At 35.2% G+C, this 20502-nt stretch overlaps 1 protein-coding gene across 1 annotated transcript; it reads right to left on the bottom strand.

Moving 5' to 3' along the window:
• Positions 1-7670: 7670 nt before the first annotated feature.
• LOC145737787 (uncharacterized) lies at positions 7671-13887 on the bottom strand. The gene is made up of 3 exons (XM_081992604.1): positions 13719-13887; positions 8672-8954; positions 7671-8534 (listed from the first exon to the last, which is right to left on the bottom strand). The coding sequence occupies exons 1-3, from the start codon at positions 13851-13853 to the stop codon at positions 7741-7743; spliced, it is 1212 nt and encodes a 403-aa protein (XP_081848730.1). The 5' UTR covers positions 13854-13887; the 3' UTR covers positions 7671-7740.
• Between the last annotated feature and the right edge of the window lie 6615 nt (positions 13888-20502).

Genomic DNA, 20502 nt, shown 5'->3' with positions numbered 1-20502 from the left:
ACAGTTTGAAAGGACAGTCAGGGACAAAATCAAGTGTAAAACCCACTAGAAGTGAGAAAATGACTGTTTTAAGCACATTTTTGGAATCCTCATTAAATTTCCTATCTGATGACACAAGAAAATACTGCAAAATTAGGTACAGTCAGGTAGAAAAGCGGTGTCAAAATTTGATTTGTCAGAAAGACAGTTTGAAAGGACAGTCAGGGAGAAAATCAAGTGTAAAACATACTTGTAGTGAGAAAATGACTGTTTTAAGCACATTTTTGGAATCCTCATTAAATTTCCTATCCAACAAACTTAAAAAACACTTTAAAACTTAATACAGTCAGGGAGAAAAGCGGTGTCAAAGTTGAATCTGTCAGAAAGACAGTTTGAAAGGACAGTCAGGGACAAAATTGCTTGTAAAACCCACTTGTAGTGATAAAATGACTGTTTTAGGCACATTTTTGGAATCCTCATTAAATTTCCTATCCAACAAACTTAAAAAACACTTTAAAACTTAATACAGTCAGGCAAAAAAGCGGTGTTAAAGTTTGATTTGTCAGAAAGACAGTTTGAAAGGACAGTCATTGACAAAATTGCTTGTAAAACACACTTATAGTGAGAAAATGACTGTTTTAAGCGCATTTTTGGAATCCTCATTAAATTTTCTATCCAACAAACTTAAAAAACACTTTAAAACTTAATACAGTCAGGGAGAAAAGCGGTGTCAAAATTTGTTCTGTCAGAAAGACAGTTTGAAAGGACAGTCAGGGACAAAATCTAGTGTAAAACCCACTAGAAGTGAGAAAATGACTGTTTTAAGCACATTTTTGGAATCCTCATTAAATTTCCTATCCAACAAACTTAAAAAGCACTTTAAAACTTAATACAGTCAGGGAGAAAAGCGGTGTCAAAATTTGTTCTGTCAGAAAGACAGTTTGAAAGGACAGTCAGGGAGAAAATTGCCTGTAAAACCCACTTGTAGTGAGAAAATGACTATTTTAAGCACATTTTTGGAATCCTCATTAAATTTCCTATCCAGTGACATAAAAAACGCCAGGAAACTGAGTACAGTCAGGGAGAAAAGTGGTGTCAAAGTTTAAAGTGTCAGAAACACAGTTTGAAAGGACAGTCAAGGACAAAATCGCTTGTAAAACCCACTTGGAGTGGTAAAATAACTGTTTTAAGCACATTTTTGGAATCCTCATTAAATTTCCTATCCAACAAACTTAAAAAACACTTTAAAACTTAATACAGTCAGGGAGAAAAGCGGTGTCAAAGTTTAATCTGTCAGAAATACAGTTTGAAAGGACAGTCATTGACAAAATTGCTTGTAAAACCCACTTGTAGTGAGAAAATGACTATTTTAAGCACATTTTTGGAATCCTCATTAAACTTCCTATCTGATGACATAAAAAAATACTGCAAAATTCGGGGTACAGTCAGGGAGAAAAGCGGTGTCAAAGTTTAATTTGTCAGAAAGACAGTTTGAAAGGACAGTCAAGGACAAAATTGCTTGTAAAACCCACTTGTAGTGAGAAAATGACTATTTTAAGCACATTTTTGGAATCCTCATTAAATTTCCTATCCAACAAACTTAAAAAACACTTTAAAACTTAATACAATCAGGGAGAAAAGCGGTGTCAAAGTTTGATTTGTCAGAAAGACAGTTTGAAAGGACAGTCAAGGACAAAATTGCTTGTAAAACCAACTTGTAGTGAGAAAATGACTGTTTTGAGCACATTTTTGGAATCCTCATTAAATGTCCTATCTAACAAACTTAAAAAACGCTTTAAAACTTAATACAGTCAGGGAGAAAAGCGGTGTCAAAGTTGAATCTGTCAGAAAGACAGTTTGAAAGGACAGTCAGGGAGAAAATCAAGTGTAAAACCCACTTGTAGTGATAAAATGACTGTTTTAGGCACATTTTTGGAATCCTCATTAAATTTCCTATCCAACAAACTTAAAAAACACTTTAAAACTTAATACAGTCAGGCAAAAAAGCGGTGTTAAAGTTTGATTTGTCAGAAAGACAGTTTGAAAGGACAGTCATTGACAAAATTGCTTGTAAAACACACTTATAGTGAGAAAATGACTGTTTTAAGCGCATTTTTGGAATCCTCATTAAATTTTCTATCCAACAAACTTAAAAAACACTTTAAAACTTAATACAGTCAGGGAGAAAAGCGGTGTCAAAATTTGTTCTGTCAGAAAGACAGTTTGAAAGGACAGTCAGGGACAAAATCTAGTGTAAAACCCACTAGAAGTGAGAAAATGACTGTTTTAAGCACATTTTTGGAATCCTCATTAAATTTCCTATCCAACAAACTTAAAAAGCACTTTAAAACTTAATACAGTCAGGGAGAAAAGCGGTGTCAAAATTTGTTCTGTCAGAAAGACAGTTTGAAAGGACAGTCAGGGAGAAAATTGCCTGTAAAACCCACTTGTAGTGAGAAAATGACTATTTTAAGCACATTTTTGGAATCCTCATTAAATTTCCTATCCAGTGACATAAAAAACGCCAGGAAACTGAGTACAGTCAGGGAGAAAAGTGGTGTCAAAGTTTAAAGTGTCAGAAACACAGTTTGAAAGGACAGTCAAGGACAAAATCGCTTGTAAAACCCACTTGGAGTGGTAAAATAACTGTTTTAAGCACATTTTTGGAATCCTCATTAAATTTCCTATCCAACAAACTTAAAAAACACTTTAAAACTTAATACAGTCAGGGAGAAAAGCGGTGTCAAAGTTTAATCTGTCAGAAATACAGTTTGAAAGGACAGTCATTGACAAAATTGCTTGTAAAACCCACTTGTAGTGAGAAAATGACTATTTTAAGCACATTTTTGGAATCCTCATTAAACTTCCTATCTGATGACATAAAAAAATACTGCAAAATTCGGGGTACAGTCAGGGAGAAAAGCGGTGTCAAAGTTTAATCTGTCAGAAAGACAGTTTGAAAGGACAGTCAAGGACAAAATTGCTTGTAAAACCCACTTGTAGTGAGAAAATGACTATTTTAAGCACATTTTTGGAATCCTCATTAAATTTCCTATCCAACAAACTTAAAAAACACTTTAAAACTTAATACAATCAGGGAGAAAAGCGGTGTCAAAGTTTGATTTGTCAGAAAGACAGTTTGAAAGGACAGTCAAGGACAAAATTGCTTGTAAAACCAACTTGTAGTGAGAAAATGACTGTTTTGAGCACATTTTTGGAATCCTCATTAAATGTCCTATCTAATAGCATAATAAAACTATACAAAATCAGGTAAAGTCAGGGAAAAAAGTGGCGTCAAAGTTTCATCAGCCAGAAACTCAATCTCAACAGTCAAGAGCAAAATCGCCTGTTAAGTCCACTTAGAGTGAGAAAATGACTGTTTTAAGCTTATTTCTGGAATACTCATCAAATTTCTCATCTAATGATGTAAAAAACAATATCTAGTTCACCAGCTTTTCAAGATTTCTACAGTTGCACTAATGGGAGGGAAGTTCCAACAGAGTAAGTGTGTGGGCAAAAAGAAAAGCATACTGGTGGCGCTCTCTAGGAGACTGGCGGCCAAGCAAACCAATCCAAGTTGTATTGATCGCAGTGTTGCCACCTCGTTATTGATTAAGGTTAATTTAGTTGCTACGTTGCCGCAGTGAGGGAGCCACCATACACAATTAGTACAATTTAAGTAGTTTTCTTCCTGTGGTAAACAGTTTTTGAGATATTTTTATTTATTTTTTTTCTCGAGAAAGATTTCCTTTTTCCTTTTAAAAAGTGAGGTTAACGGGTTTTTCAGTAATATTAGAGGAAATAATCGGCAAAAATTGTATTGAGGAAACCTTCTACAACAACATTTACAATGCGGAAATCTTGTACATGCTTCTTATAATCTAAGGTTAGGGCGTACTGTAAAAGCCAAAAATTTAGGAAACATTTCAGGGTAAGCCACTTGCAGTAAATTAACCTTAAAACACAGGGACGTACTCAAAAAAAAATCCGCAAAGTTAACAAAGTGATCAAACAAAGGAGTTTTCATTGCATTTCCTAATTATTGTGGGAAAACATTCAAAATGGCACTGCCGCGTCCCTGATGAACCGATCCGGTTGAAACTTTGTACAACTATAAACTTTGTCAACTGTTTTTTTGTTCTATTCTAAATCTGGAAACTGTCAAATTCAGTCTCATGAAGATACAAATCAATGAAACTTACTTGCAAAGTAACAAAATCAGTTTAATTGTGGTTGAATGTATTTTATAGCTTCATGAATGCAATTTTGACAGTTGTGACGTTTGGTTGTCACTGTCAACTGTCTTTTGTTCTATTCTAAACCTGGAAACTGTCAAATTCAATCCCATAGAGGTACAAACCAACGAAACATACTTCTAAAGTAACAAAATCAGTTAAACTGTGGTTGAATGTATTTTATAGCTTTATGAATGAAATTTTGACAGTTGTGACGTTTGGTTGTCACTGTCAACTGTCTTTTGCTCTGTTCTAAACCTGCAAACTGTCAAATTCAATCCTGTAGAGGTACAAACCAACGAAACATACTTTCAAAGTAACAAAATCAGTTTAAGTGTGGTTGAATGTATTTTATAGCTTCATGAATGCAATTTTGACATTTGTGACATTCGGTTGTCACTGTCAACTGTCTTTTGGCTCTGGTCGAAACCTGGAAACTGTCAAATTCAACCCCATAGAGGTACAAACCAACGAAACATACTCGCAAAGTAACAAAATCAGTTTAACTGTGGTTGAATGTATTTTATAGCTTTATGAATGCAATTTTGACAGTTGTGACGTTTGGTTGTCACTGTCAACTCTTTTTTATTCTATTCAAAACCTAGAAACTGTCAAATTCAAACCCATAGAGGTACAAACCAACGACATATACTTCTAAAGTAACAAAATCAGTTTGACTTTGGTTGGATGCATTTTATAGCTTCATGAGTGCAATTTTGACAGTTGTGACGTTTGGTTGTCACTGTCAACTGTTTTTTGCTCTGTTTGAAACCTGGAAACTGTCAAATTCAATCCCATAGAGGTACAAACCAACGAAACATACTTCCAAAGTAAGAAAATCAGTTTGACTTTGGTTGGATGCATTTTATAACTTTATGAATGCAATACTGACAGTTGTGACGTTTGGTTGTCACTGTCAACTGTCTTTTGTTCTATTCTAAACCTGGAAACTGTCAAATTCAATCCTATAGAGGTACAAACCAACGAAACATACTTCCAAAGTAAGAAAATCAGTTTGACTTTGGTTGGATGCATTTTATAACTTTATGAATGCAATACTGACAGTTGTGACGTTTGGTTGTCACTGTCAACTCTTTTTTATTCTATTCAAAACCTAGAAACTGTCAAATTCAAACCCATAGAGGTACAAACCAACGACATATACTTCTAAAGTAACAAAATCAGTTTGACTTTGGTTGGATGCATTTTATAGCTTCATGAATGCAATTTTGACAGTTGTGACGTTTGGTTGTCACTGTCAACTGTCTTTTGTTCGATTCTAAACCTGGAAACTGTCCAGTTCAATCCCATAGAGGTACAAACCTACGAAACATACTTGCATAGTAACAAAATCAGTTTGACTTTGTTTGGATGCATTTTGTAGCTTTATGAATGCAATTTTGACAGTTGTGACGTTTGGTTGTCACTGTCAACTGTTTTTTGCTCTGCTTGAAACCTGGAAACTGTCAAATTCAATCCCATAGAGGTACAAACCAACGAAACATACTCGCAAAGTAACAAAATCAGTTTGACTTTGATTGGATGCATTTTATAGCTTTATGAATTCAATTTTGACAGTTGTGACGTTTGGTTGTCACTGTCAACTGTCTTTTGGCTCTGGTCCAAACCTGGAAACTGTCAAATTCAATCCCATAGAGGTACAAACCAACGAAACATACTTCCAAAGTAAGAAAATCAGTTTGACTTTGTTTGGATGCATTTTGTAGCTTTATGAGTGCAATTTTGACAGTTGTGACGTTTGGTTGTCACTGTCAACTGTTTTTTGCTCTGTTTGAAACCTGGAAACTGTCAAATTCAATCCCATAGAGGTACAAACCAACGAAACATACTTCCAAAGTAAGAAAATCAGTTTGACTTTGTTTGGATGCATTTTGTAGCTTTATGAGTGCAATTTTGACAGTTGTGACGTTTGGTTGTCACTGTCAACTGTCTTTTGTTCTATTCTAAACCTGGAAACTGTCCAGTTCAATCCCACAGAGGTACAAACCAACGAAACCTACTTGCTTAGTAGCAAAATCAGTTTGACTTTGGTTGGATGCATTTTATAGCTTCATGAATGTAATTTTGACAGTTGTGACGTTTGGTTGTCACTGTCAACTGTTTTTTGCTCTGTTTGAAACCTGGAAACTGTCAAATTCAATCCCATAGAGGTACAAACCAACGAAACATACTTTCAAAGTAACAAAATCAGTTTAAGTGTGGTTGAATGTATTTTATAGCTTCATGAATGCAATTTTGACATTTGTGACATTCGGTTGTCACTGTCAACTGTCTTTTATTCTATTCTAAACCTGAAAACTGTCCAGTTCAATCCCGTAGAGGTACAAACCAACGAAACATACTCGCAAAGTAACAAAATCAGTTTAACTGTGGTTGAATGTATTTTATAGCTTTATTAATACAATTTTGACAGTTGTGACGTTTGGTTGTCACTGTCAACTGTCTTTTGTTCTATTCTAAACCTAGAAACTGTCCAGTTCAATCCCATAGAGGTACAAATCAACGAAACATACTTGCGTAGTAACAAAATCAGTTTGACTTTGTTTGGATGCATTTTATAGCTTTATGAGTGCAATTTTGACAGTTGTGACGTTTGGTTGTCACTGTCAACTGTCTTTTGTTCTATTCTAAACCTGGAAACTGTCAAATTCAACCCCATAGAAGTACAAACCAACGAAACCTACTTGCTTAGTAACAAAATCAGTTTGACTTTGGTTGGATGCATTTTATAGCTTCATGAATGTAATTTTGACAGTTGTGACGTTTGGTTGTCACTGTCAACTGTTTTTTGCTCTGTTTGAAACCTGGAAACTGTCAAATTCAATCCCATAGAGGTACAAACCAACGAAACATACTCGCAAAGTAACAAAATCAGTTAAACTGTGGTTGAATGTATTTTAAAGCTTCATGAATGAAATTTTGACAGTTGTGACATTTGGCCGTCAGTGTCAACTGTCTTTTGATCTATTCTAAACCTAGAAACTATCAAATTCAACCCCATAGAGGTACACACCAACAAAAACTTGAAAAGTGATGAAATCAGTTTAACTGTTCTAGAATGTATCTTATGGCTTTATGACTGAAATTTTGACAGTTGTGACGTTTGGTTGTCACTGTCAACTGTCTTTTGGCTCTGGTCGAAACTTCAAAACTGTCAAATTCAATTCCAAAGAGGTACAAATCACAAAATATACTTAAAAACTGTTTTTTCAAAAATAAGCGAGTTACCCTACCAAGGTGTCGAAAATGAGTCACCCTATATATATAATAGGCCTTGACAAGCAAAATTTAATGACGTAATAATACATACAGGGTATCCCTTTCAAAATAATGAACTTTTCGGTGTTTGAATGCAAGATCAACGGGTTTGGTGCCATTTCCTGCGCTAACAACTTTGACCCTGAATATCTCAGAAACTGTACAAAAAAAAAACAATTTTCCCATATTTTGAGCAGTTTATTTCATTTTTTAAGTTGGAATACCACGAAAAAATCGAAAACTCGACTCAAATCCAGTTCCGTTTCACTGCCTCTCCAGTCATCCACACAGTCTTCTCAGTCTGTCTCGCATTGGCCTTCACCTTAACATTTTTCCGGTCTTCAGGCTTGAAATTGGCATCGGAAGAATCCAAATGCGACTGTCCCTTATCCATCAAAATAAACTGCACGTGACCTAGTGAATGAGTGAACTCGGTGGTTCTGGCAGCGTAATCCACTTCTTCCAGAAAGCCCTCCCATGTAAACGGTGCAGTATTCACTTTCAGTTCCTTCAAATTGTTGATCAGTTCCTCGTAGTAAAACCGTACAAACTCGTCAAATTTCGATTTGATCACTGAGAATTCCACGGAAGTGAGAAGGAAAAACACCACGTCCCTTGCAGGACTCCCTATCATAGGCACCTGCAGATCAAGAATGATGTTCTTCTGGGGTTTTTCTTTGGTTACCATAACGTTGTTGCACCAAAAGTCCAGGTGGGTGATGGTCACCCAAGGTTCCCTAACGCCCTGCCTGACATAGGGGAACGATTCCAGGATGCACTTCTTCACTCTATCCAGGTGAGGTTTGATTTCCTGTTCTTCCATGGATTCTACGGAGCTGAGAAGAAACTGGTCCATCTCTTTCTTCTTATCACCTTGACCGCCAGCGAAAACTGGACAAAATGGTTCCAATTTGGTTTCAAATAGAGCTGGATTGACCAGACGAATTGCTAGAGGAACGGCATGGAAGGTTGCCAAGTCTTTGAGAACACTGAAGGTGGCCGAAGCGTCGAAACCTTTGTGACGATCCACGTTGCCGTATCCTGTTCAAGTTTTAGCTATACTGGGTGGTCAAAAAATATTCACAGAAAAGTCAAAATACGATTATCTTCATATTGGACTTGAAAGTTTGTAAATTGGACAATCCATCAAAATCATCGTATTTTGACCTGAAAAATACCTTTATATTTAAGATTTTCAGTCAGGATTACAGCATCCAAATCCACTTTGTCACTATCCGGATCCAGACTGATTCTAGCGCCGTAAAACTCTTGGAAAAAGTCCAAATTTCGCTTCAAACCTTGTTCCCTGGCAAACTGTTTCATTGTCGGTATCACTGTGGTGTACCAGGCAATTTCCGACTTAAACGTTTCCTGGATATTGAACATTTCTTGGGTCACCTCGTTTAATGGTGTGCACTTGGCCACCGCATGGTATTCCTTGATTCCATTGGTGGTCCTCACCTGTTTTTTGGATTAGCTGGGGCGATTACTCGAAAAAACTACTCTTAAAAATGTTTTGTCAACAATGATGTTGCTGTCATATTTGCTGTGTCAAAGTGTCAAATTTGACACATTTTTCAAACTGGGAATGTCAGTTTGACGGTTAAAGTGTAAGATTACAAGAAAAATCTCGATTGCAACTGTCTGGACCTGGTGAACTCACACTAGTATTGTGGAAGGTTTAAAGGCGTGTAACTCGGTCACGTGACCAGTTAGAATGTAGCCCTAAGAGAGCTTTTTTGTTCCAAATGACTAGAGGAACAAAAAAGCTTTAATAGCCCTAGCGGCTTACTTTTACGGTTTTTGAGTTACCGGGCCTAGAAATTTGGTTAAGGCACCAAGTGAAGTTCAAGCCACGAAGTGGCTTCCAAGTCGAATATCTTGGAAACCGTTAGAGTTACAGACATTTCTCAAGAAACAGGAAATAAAGAGCAGTTGAAAACAAACATTTTGAGTTTTTTACAGTCGCTGAAACTTTAAAAATAACCGAGATACGGAATTTTTAAAATTTTGGATGTGTTTCAAAAAATATTCAGCAATTAACCAAAGTTGACATCTTATCACGGTATTTCGACAATTTATATTTGACTTTTGGCAATTTGACCCTGTATTTTGACAATTTGGCCGTACAATTTACAAATTTGACACTCGTTGTCAATTTTTTTTTGACGTTTCAGTTAATTTGACAACATTGGACGCCATCTTTGGCAGTTTAGTTTGGTGAGAAATTGTCAGAAAAAGTGTCAAGACACAAAACTAGCATTATTGTCAAAAATTTTTTGTCATAAAAATGATGCAACTTGTCAAATTTGACACTTTTTTCTATTTCGAAATGTCAGTTTGACAGTTAAAGTGTCAGATTACAAGAAAAAAAATTGTCAAAATACCTCGATTGCAACTGTCTGGAGCTGGTGAACTCACATTAGTAGTTGTGGAAGGTTTAAAAGCTTGTAACTCGGTCACGTGACTAGATACGTGGTAGCACTAAGAGAGCTTTTTTGTTCTAAATGACAACAGGAACAAAAAAGCTTTAATAGCCCTAGCCGCTTACTTTTACGGTTTTTGAGTTAGCGGGCCTAGAAATTTGGTTAAGGTACCAAGTGAGGTTCAAGCCACGAAGTGGCTTCCAAGTCGAATATCTTGGAAACCGTTAGAGCTACAGAAATTTCTCAACAGACAGGAAATTAAGAGCAGTTAAAGAAAAACATTTTGAGGGTTTTTTAGTCGCTGAAACTCTAAAAATAACCGAGATACGGAATTTTTCACATTTTGGATGCAAGTTAAAAAATATTCAACAATTAATCAAATTTGACATTTTATCATCGTATTTCGACAATTTATATTTGACGTTTGACAATTTGACACTGTATTTTGACAATTTGGCCGTAAATTTTACAAATTTGACACCCGTTGTCAATTTTTTTTATTTTTGACGTTTCAGTCAATTTGACAACATTGGGCGCCATCTTTGGCAGTTTAGTTTGGTCAGAAATTGTCAGAAAAACTGTCAAGACACAAAACAGCCATAAATTGTCAAAAATTGTTGTCATAGAACTGACGCAACGTTGTCAAAAATATTGGCAAAATTGTTGTCACATTTCGTGTGCAAAAGTGTCAAATTTGACACAGTTTTCTAATTGAAATTGTCAGTTTGACAATCAAAGTGTCAGATTACAAGAAAAAGTTGTCATAAAGTGTCAAAATACCTTGATTGCAACTGTCTGGAGCTAGTGAACTCACACTAGTAGATGCAGAGGGTTTAAAGGCCTGTAACTCGGTCACGTGACTAGTTACGTGGTAGCCCTAAGAGAGCTTTTTTGTTCTAAATGACTAGAAGAACAAAAAAGCTTTAATAGCCTTAGCGGCTTACTTTTACGGTTTTTGAGTTACCGGGCCCAGAAATTTGGTTAAGGCACCAAGTGAGGTTCAACTTACGAAGTGGCTTCCAAATCGAATATCTTGGAAACCGTTAGAGTTACAGACATTTCTCAAGAAACAGGAAATAAAGAGCAGTAAAAGACAAACATTTTTTGTTTTTTACTGTCGCTGAAACTCTAAAAATAACCGAGATACGGAATTTCTCAAATTTTAGATGTAAGTTTCAAAAAATATTCAACAATTATATAATACACACAACAATTATATAATAATTTGACATTTTATCACGGTATTTCGGCAATTTTTATTTAACCTTTGACAATTTGACACTGTATTTTGACAATTTGAGCGTAAACTTTACAAATTTGACACCCGTTGTCAATTTTTTTATTTTTGACGTTTTAGTCAATTTGAAAACATTGGACACCATCTTTGGAAGTTTAGTTTGGTCAGAAATTGTCAGAAAAAGTGTCAATATACAAAACTGCCATCAATTGTCAAAAATTGTCTTCAGAGAACTGATGCAAAAGTTGTCAAAAATGATGACGACTTTGCTGTCACATTTCGTGTACAAAAGTGTCAAATTTTACACAGTTTTCTAATTGAAATTGTCAGTTTGACAGTTAAAGTGTCAGATTACAAGAAAAAGTTGTCAAAAAATGTCAAAATACCTAGAATGCAACTGTCTGGAACTAGTGAACTCACACTAGTAGTTGTGGAAGGTTTAAAAGCTTGTAACTCGGTCACGTGACCAGTTAGAAGGTAGCACTAAGAGAGCTTTTTTGTTCTAAATGACAACAGGAACAAAAAAGCTTTAATAGCCCTAGCCGCTTACTTTTACGGTTTTTGAGTTAGCGGGCCTAGAAATTTGGTTAAGGTACCAAGTGAGGTTCAAGCCACGAAGTGGCTTCCAAGTCGAATATCTTGGAAACCGTTAGAGCTACAGAAATTTCTCAACAGACAGGAAATTAAGAGCAGTTAAAGAAAAACATTTTGAGGGTTTTTTAGTCGCTGAAACTCTAAAAATAACCGAGATACGGAATTTTTCACATTTTGGATGCAAGTTAAAAAATATTCAACAATTAATCAAATTTGACATTTTATCATCGTATTTCGACAATTTATATTTGACGTTTGACAATTTGACACTGTATTTTGACAATTTGGCCGTAAATTTTACAAATTTGACACCCGTTGTCAATTTTTTTTATTTTTGACGTTTCAGTCAATTTGACAACATTGGGCGCCATCTTTGGCAGTTTAGTTTGGTCAGAAATTGTCAGAAAAACTGTCAAGACACAAAACAGCCATAAATTGTCAAAAATTGTTGTCATAGAACTGACGCAACGTTGTCAAAAATATTGGCAAAATTGTTGTCACATTTCGTGTGCAAAAGTGTCAAATTTGACACAGTTTTCTAATTGAAATTGTCAGTTTGACAATCAAAGTGTCAGATTACAAGAAAAAGTTGTCATAAAGTGTCAAAATACCTTGATTGCAACTGTCTGGAGCTAGTGAACTCACACTAGTAGATGCAGAGGGTTTAAAGGCCTGTAACTCGGTCACGTGACTAGTTACGTGGTAGCCCTAAGAGAGCTTTTTTGTTCTAAATGACTAGAAGAACAAAAAAGCTTTAATAGCCTTAGCGGCTTACTTTTACGGTTTTTGAGTTACCGGGCCCAGAAATTTGGTTAAGGCACCAAGTGAGGTTCAACTTACGAAGTGGCTTCCAAATCGAATATCTTGGAAACCGTTAGAGTTACAGACATTTCTCAAGAAACAGGAAATAAAGAGCAGTAAAAGACAAACATTTTTTGTTTTTTACTGTCGCTGAAACTCTAAAAATAACCGAGATACGGAATTTCTCAAATTTTAGATGTAAGTTTCAAAAAATATTCAACAATTATATAATACACACAACAATTATATAATAATTTGACATTTTATCACGGTATTTCGGCAATTTTTATTTAACCTTTGACAATTTGACACTGTATTTTGACAATTTGAGCGTAAACTTTACAAATTTGACACCCGTTGTCAATTTTTTTATTTTTGACGTTTTAGTCAATTTGAAAACATTGGACACCATCTTTGGAAGTTCGGTTTGGTCAGAAATTGTCTAAAAAAGTGTCAAGACACAAAACTGCCATCAATTGTCAAAAAATGTTGTCATAAAAATGATGCAACTTTGACAAAAATGATAGCGGCATTGCTGTCACATTTTGTGTGCCAAAGTGTCAAATTTGACACTTTTTTCTATTTGGAAATATCAGTTTGACGGTTAAAGTGTCAAATTACAAAAAAAAGTTGTCAAAAAGTGACAAAGAAAACCTTGATTGCAACTGTCTGGAGCTGGTGAACTCACACTAGTAGTTGGAGAAGGTTAAAGGCCTGTAACTCGGTCACGTGACCAGTTAGAATGTAGCCCTAAGAGTGCTTTTTTGTACCAAATGACTAGAGGAACAAAAAAGCTTTAATAGCCCTAGCGGCTTACTTTTACGGTTTTTGAGTTACCGGGCCTAGAAATTTGGTTAAGGCACCAAGTGAGGTTCAAGCCACGAAGTGGCTTCCAAGTCGAATATCTTGGAAACCGTTGGAGTTACAGAAATTTCTTAAGAAACAGGAAATAAAGAGCAGTTAAAAACAAACATTTTGAGATTTTTACGGTCGCTGAAATCCCAAAAGTAACCGAGTTACGTGGGATTGAAATTCCGCAAGTCGACTTTCAGACACAATAAACATTCGCAAGCAAATATCTCCCTTCTGAGACCCTTAAGGACAAAATGTCTCTCTAAGGTTTCGGTAGAGAATTAATCTAGCAACTAGTTTCCAGGATAATATTACCTTAAAATCCACCCTGTATATCACACTTCCATAGTTTTCTCCTGGAGGCAGTAGGGACTCTACAGTTTGCTCCAACAGCTCCCCACCAATAGAGTTTTCGATCAAATCTTCGAGTTTTGCAATTTTGATCGACATATTCACACAACAAACACCCAAACTGAAATGATTTTTACTTTTATTGATAAGATTAATAAAATCGAATATCACTGTCTACTTCACTTTATCAGCTGAATTAGTTACATTCCAGCCTTTTTTGAATAATTCTAATTAATACAATACTGTGATTTTTCTATTCAAACTACAAAGTAATTAGCACTTCTTGTTTACAATGGATTCAAACCGATTCAGTTGCAAAAAGTGCTTTAAACATGCAATTTACTATGATTTGATAGGATTATGCAGTCAAAAGGAGCACAACAAATTTTTGGACAAATATTTGCAATTAAAAAAAAATACTCAAACACTGTGTAACACATCCGTATACAGGGTGACCATCTGCATTAATGCCTGGCATTTTAACTACTTTATAACCTCAGCAAACGAGATTGATTTGTCCCTGATTTTGATTGTTTAGTGGAAATGATGTAATTTGTACACATTTGGCAACTATGGAAATGTACTTTACGTAAAAACACAATTTTCAAGGATATTCACGTCTAAACTATTGCTACACAATTTTTTTTGATAAGTTTTCAGTCAACAGATTTTTATTTTGCACTTAAATAGACTGAAACACAAATTCAAACCAGTTTATTACCTTAACAAAGTTCTAGGCCCGGTAACTCAAAAACGGTTAAAGCTAGCAACTAAGGCTATAAAGGCTTTTTTGTTCCTCTGGTCATTTGGAACAAAAAAGCTCTCTTAGGGCTACCACGTAACTAGTCACGTGACCGAGTTACAGGCCCTTAAACCCTCTCCAAGTACTTGCGTAAGTTCAGCAGTTCTAGACAGTTGCAATTAAGGTATTTTGACGTTTTTTGACAACTTTCTTTCTTTAATTTGACACATTCACTTTCCAATAACAAAAAAGTGTTAAATTGTGACACTTTCACTGAAACGTCAAAAAGTTGTCAAATCCACTAAAACGTCAAAAATTTTAAATTAGACAACGAGTGTCAAATTGGTAAAATTTATGCTCAGGTTGTCAAAATACAGTGTCAAATTTGCGAAAGTCAAAGTAAAATTGTCAAAATACAGTGATATTATGTCAATTTTGGTTAATTTTCCTCTCCAACTTCTTGCGTAAGTTCACCAGTTGAAGAGAGTTGCAATTAAGGTATTTTGACAACTTTTTTTTTCTGTAATTTGACACTTTAGCTGTCAAACTGGCATTTCCATTAGGAAAAAAGTGTCAAATTCTAACCGCCTCCATGGTATTCGACGTGGAAACTACTTAATGGGTTAAACCTCACTTGATACATTAACAAAAATTTGAAGGCCGGTAACTCAAAAACGGTCAAAGCTAGCAACTAAGGCTATTAAGGCTTTTTTGTTCCCCTGGTAATTTAGAACAAAAAAGCTTTCTTAGGGCTACCACGTAACTAGTCACATGACCGAGTTACAGGCCTTTAAACCCTCTCCAACTACTTGCGTAAGTTCAGCAGTTCTAGACAGTTGCAATTAAGGTATTTTGACGTTTTTTGACAACTTTTTTTCTATAATTTGACACATTAACTGTCACTTCCGAATAAGAAAAAAGTGTTAAATTTGACACTTTCACTGAAACGTCAAAAAGTTGTCAAATCCACTAAAACGTCAAAAATTTTAAATTAGACAACGAGTGTCAAATTGGTAAAATTTATGATCAGGTTGTCAAAATACAGTGTCAAATTCGCAAAAGTCAAAGTCAAATTGTCAAAATACAGTGATATTATGTCAATTTTGGTTAATTTTCCTCTCCAACTACTTGCGTAAGTTTACCAGTTGTAGACAATTGCAATTAAGGTATTTTGACAACTTTTTTTCTGTAATTTGACACTTTAGCTGTCAAACTGGCATTTCCGTTAGGAAAAAAGTGTCAAATTATAACCGTTTCCATGGTATTCGACGTGGAAACTACTTAATGGGTTGAACCTCACTTGATACATTAACCAACATTTAAGGCCCGGTAACTCAAAAACGGTAAAAGCTAGCAACTAAGGCTATTAAGGCTTTTTTGTTCCCCTGGTAATTTAGAACAAAAAAGCTCTCTTAGTGCTACCACGTATCTAGTCACGTGACCGAGTTACAGGCCTTTAAACCCTCTCCAACTACTTGCGTAAGTTTACCAGTTCTAGACACTTGCAATTAAGGTATTTTGACGTTTTTTGACAACTTTTTTTCTATAATTTGACACATTAACTGTCACTTCCGAATAAGAAAAAAGTGTTAAATTTGACACTTTCACTGAAACGTCAAAATGTTGTCAAATCGACTGAAACGTCAAAAATGTTAAATTAGACAACGAGTGTCAAATTGGTAAAATTTATGGTCAGGTTGTCAAAATACAGTGTCAAATACGCAAAAGTCAAAGTCAAATTGTCAAAATACAATGATATGATATCAATTTTGGTTAATTTTTGATTATTTTCTTCTCCAACTACTTGCGTCAGTTTATCAGTTGTAGACAGTTGTAATTAAGGTATTTTGACAACTTTTTTGTGTAATTTGACACTTTAGCTGTCAAACTGGCTTTTCCAATAGAGAAAAAGTGTCAAATTGACACTTTTGCTCATCAAATGTGAAGGCAATGCCGTCATCATTTTTGTCAAAATTGCGTCAGTTTTATGACAACAATTTTTGACAACTTGTATCGGTTTTATGTCTTGACACTTATTCTGACATTTTTGAACGGAACCGAACTGTCAAAGATGGCGCCCAAAGTTGTCAAATCCACCGAAAATTCAAAAATTGTAATTTTGACAACGGGTGTCAAATTTGTAAAATATATGGTCAGGTTGTCAAAATATAGTGCCAGATTTACAAACGTCAATTCAAATTGTCAAAATATAGTGACAAATTTTATATAGTGACTCAATTTTGGTTAATTTTTGATTATTTTTTGAAAATTACATCAAAATTTTCAAAATTCTGTATCTCGGTTAATTTTGGGGTTTCAAAGACCGTACAAATCTGAAATTGTTCGTCTTGAACTGTTCTTTCTTTTTGGTTTCTTGGGAAATTTTTGTCACTCTAACGGTTCCCATGATATTCGAGGTGGAAGCAAATGGGTTGAACCTCACTTGATACATTCACCAAATTTAAAGCCCGATAACTCAAAAACGGTTAAAGCTAGAAACAAAGGCTAGTAAGGCTTTTTTGTTCCTTTGGTCATTTAGAACACAAAAGCTCTCTTAATGCTACCACGTAACTAGTCACGTGACCGAGTTACAGGCCTTTAAACCCTCTCCAACTACTAGTGTAGGTTTACCAGCTCCAGGTATTTGCAATCGGGGTATTTTGACACTTTTTACAACTTTTTTCTGTAATTTGACACTTTAACTGTCAAACTGACTTTTAAAATCAGAAAAAAGTGTCAAATTTGACACTGTTGGACACTAAATGGCATTTCCGTTACTTTGACTCAACATAACTCGGTTAATGTGATAGATACGTCAAAATGTGACATGATCCAATTTGTAGCTCCGAGTGTCATTTTTGACAGTTGTCACTTTACTGCAAGTCTGTCAAAAAAAATGTTGAATGACGTTTCCACGCAAAAATGTGTTGTGCAATAGCACTCCCGTCATTTTGACTTATCATAAGTCGGTTATTGTGACAGATACGTAAAAAGTCACATGACCACGTCATTCTTCTTTAATCTTTAAATCATGTCGTTAGAAAGCTCATTTTATTGGCTATCCATCAACATATAAAAGTTCATATCTAATCAGTCAAATAAGGTAGTTATTCAGGTTCAAAGAAGACAGTGCATGGAAGTTGGAAAGAAAACATTGGTCATGTTTGAAGCCTCCTAGCGGCCAGATGATTCAAGCTATCAACCCCAAAAGCCATATTGTTAGAAAGCTCATTTCATTGGCTATCCATGAACAAATAGATAGATACACAGATACGGCACATCTGTCAAAATTTTACAGAAAACCATCTCGTTTACCTTACAAACATCTGGAAACCTGTGAAAGTGGCAGAAAGTACACTGTACAGCTTTACGGTACGGATTTTGACAGTTGCGTGTCAATTTTGACAGAATGTGGTATGGAATGTCTCTAGTCAACTGACATTTGTCAAAATTTGACAGAAAACCATCATTTTTACCCTACAAACAAATGGAAAGCTGGGAACGTTGTAGAAAGTGACACTTTCCAGTTTGACAGCTTATAACTCGGTTATTTTGACAGTTACGGGGCGGTTCAAAATACCCACTTAATCAACATGGTTTCAGCTATATTGCTTCAAAAAAAATCAAGACTGGAACTCAAAAACTGTACATTTGGTGAGTTTTTAAAGTTTAAGAGTACATTTGCCCCCTCTCCAGAAAAACAACACTTTTCAGTTTGACAGACTGTAACTCGGTTATTTTGACAGCTACAGAGTGGTTCATTATGTCAAATTGTAGCTCTTTGTATCCTCTTTTGATCAACCTGTATAGTTATCTAGGGCACATACCAAATACCAGACTTATTTAGCCTCAAACATAGTAGTTTTGAGTTAAAGTGTGACTTTGACACTTTCCAGTTTGACAGCTTGTAACTCGGTTGTTTTGACAGTTACAGGGAGGTTTAATCTATCAAATTAAAGCCCTTTGATAACCTTATATAGGTTTTCAGCACACTAGCAGCTTACCAAGTTATTTGGTAAGTAAAGGCATGTCAAAAATTTAACTAATCCACTGGATAAATTCAATTTAGCTTCTGACAAAACTGTCACGAAAATTACCTGATTTTGAAGTGTTTTATTATGTCATTAGACGGCAAATTTAATGAGGATTCCAAAAATGTGCTTAGAACAGTCATTTTCTTACTGCAAGTGGGATTTAAAGGCGATTTTGTATCTGACTGTCCTTACAAACTCTGTTTCTGGCAGTTAAAATTTTGACACCACTTTTTTCCCTGACTTTACATGATTTTGTAGTGTTTTTTATGTCGTTATATAGGAAATTTAATGAGGATTCCAAAAATGTGCTTAAAACAGTCATTTGTGTACTGCAAGTGCGATTTACAGGCGATTTTGTCGCTGACTGTCCTTCCAAACTCTGTTTCTGGCAGTTATAATCTTGACACCACTTTTTTCCCTGACTTTACATGATTTTGTAGTGTTTTTTATGTCGTTATATAGGAAATTACATGGGGATTCCAAAAATGTGCTTAAAACAGTCATTTTTGTACTGCAAGTGCGATTTACAGGCGATTTTGTCTCTGACTGTCCTACCAAACTCTGTTTCTGGCAGTTACAATCTTAACACCACTTTTTTCACTGACTTTACAAGATTTTGTAGTGTTTTTTTTGTCGTTATATAGGAAATTTAATGAGGATTCCAAAAATGTGCTTAAAACAATAATTTTCTTACTGCAAGTGGGATTTACAGTCGATTTTGTCTCTGACTGTCCTTTCAAACTCTGTTTCTGGCAGTTAAAATTTTGACACCATTTTTTTCCCTGATTTTACATGATTTTGTAGTGTTTTTTATGTCGTTATATAGGAAATTTAATGAGGATTCTAAAAATGTGCTTAAAACAGTTATTTTCTTACTGCAAGTGGGATTTACAGGCGATTTTGTCTCTGACTGTCCTTTCAAACTCAAAAGCGGTTTTGAGGTTAAAAAAAAGAGTCGCGTGATCTTTAAAATGAAATTTAATGATTGAAAGTAGTCACGTGACCGTTTGCACCTAAAAAAGAGGTGACATGATCTAAAAAATATCGGTTCAAACTAAAAAACTACAGTCACGTGTCCCCCCACGTGACTTGAATAATACAAAATTTTCCAATTTACAGTCACGTGACTTTCAGGATTCCGTTTTGACATTAAAAAAGTGTCGCGTGAGCTTTAAAAATAAATTTGATTATTAAAAACCGTCATTATTTAAACAAAATATTGAACTAATCCACTGGATGAATTCAGATAAGCTTCTGGCAACACTGAGTTTGAGAGGACAGTCAGGGACAAAATCGCCTGTAAATCCCACTTGTAGTGAGAAAATTACTGTTTTAAGCACATTTTTAGAATCCTCATTAAATTTTCTTCCTAATGACATAATAAAACATTACAAAATCAGGTACAGTCAGGTAGAAAAGCGGTGTCAAAATTTGATCTGTCAGAAAGACAGTTTGAAAGGACAGTCAGGGACAAAATCAAATGTAAAACCCACTAGAAGTGAGAAAATGACTGTTTTAAGCACATTTTTGGAATCCTTTTTAAATTTCCTATCTGATGACATAAAAAAATACTGCAAAATTCGGTACAGTCAGGTAGAAAAGCGGTATCAAAATTTGATCTGTCAGAAAGACAGTTTGACAGGACAGTCAGGGACAAAATCAAGTGTAAAACCCACTAGAAGTGAGAAAATGACTGTTTTGAGCACATTTTTGAAATCCTCATTAAATTTACTATCCAACAAACTTAAAAAGCACTTTGAAACTTAATATAGTCAGCGAGAAAAGCGGTTTTTGAGTTTGAACTGCCAGAAACACAGTTTGAAAAGACAGTCAGAGACAAAATCGCCTCTAAAACACACTTGGAGTGAGAAAATGACTGTTTTAAGCACAATTTTGGAATCCTCATTAAATTTCCTATCTAGTGACATAAAAAACTCCAGGAAACTGAGTACAGTCAGGGAGAAAAGTGGTG

This window comes from Ips typographus, linkage group LG14 (genome assembly GCF_016097725.1).
Source record: "Ips typographus isolate SLU linkage group LG14, UJ_Ityp_2.0, whole genome shotgun sequence".
Lineage (NCBI taxonomy): Eukaryota > Metazoa > Arthropoda > Insecta > Coleoptera > Curculionidae > Ips > Ips typographus.
Note: the sequence above shows the minus strand (reverse complement) of the source record. Positions and strands in the feature narration are given on the sequence as shown.

Coding starts and splice junctions, on each gene's coding strand:
- LOC145737787 (XM_081992604.1), bottom strand. CDS start 13,853: ATGTCGATCAAAATTGCAAAACTCGAAGATTTGATCGAAAACTCTATT. Junction 8,955..13,718: donor TATACAGGGTGGATTTTAAG/GTAATATTATCC, acceptor TCCAAAAAACAG/GTGAGGACCACCAATGGAAT. Junction 8,535..8,671: donor TGAAAATCTTAAATATAAAG/GTATTTTTCAGG, acceptor AAACTTGAACAG/GATACGGCAACGTGGATCGT.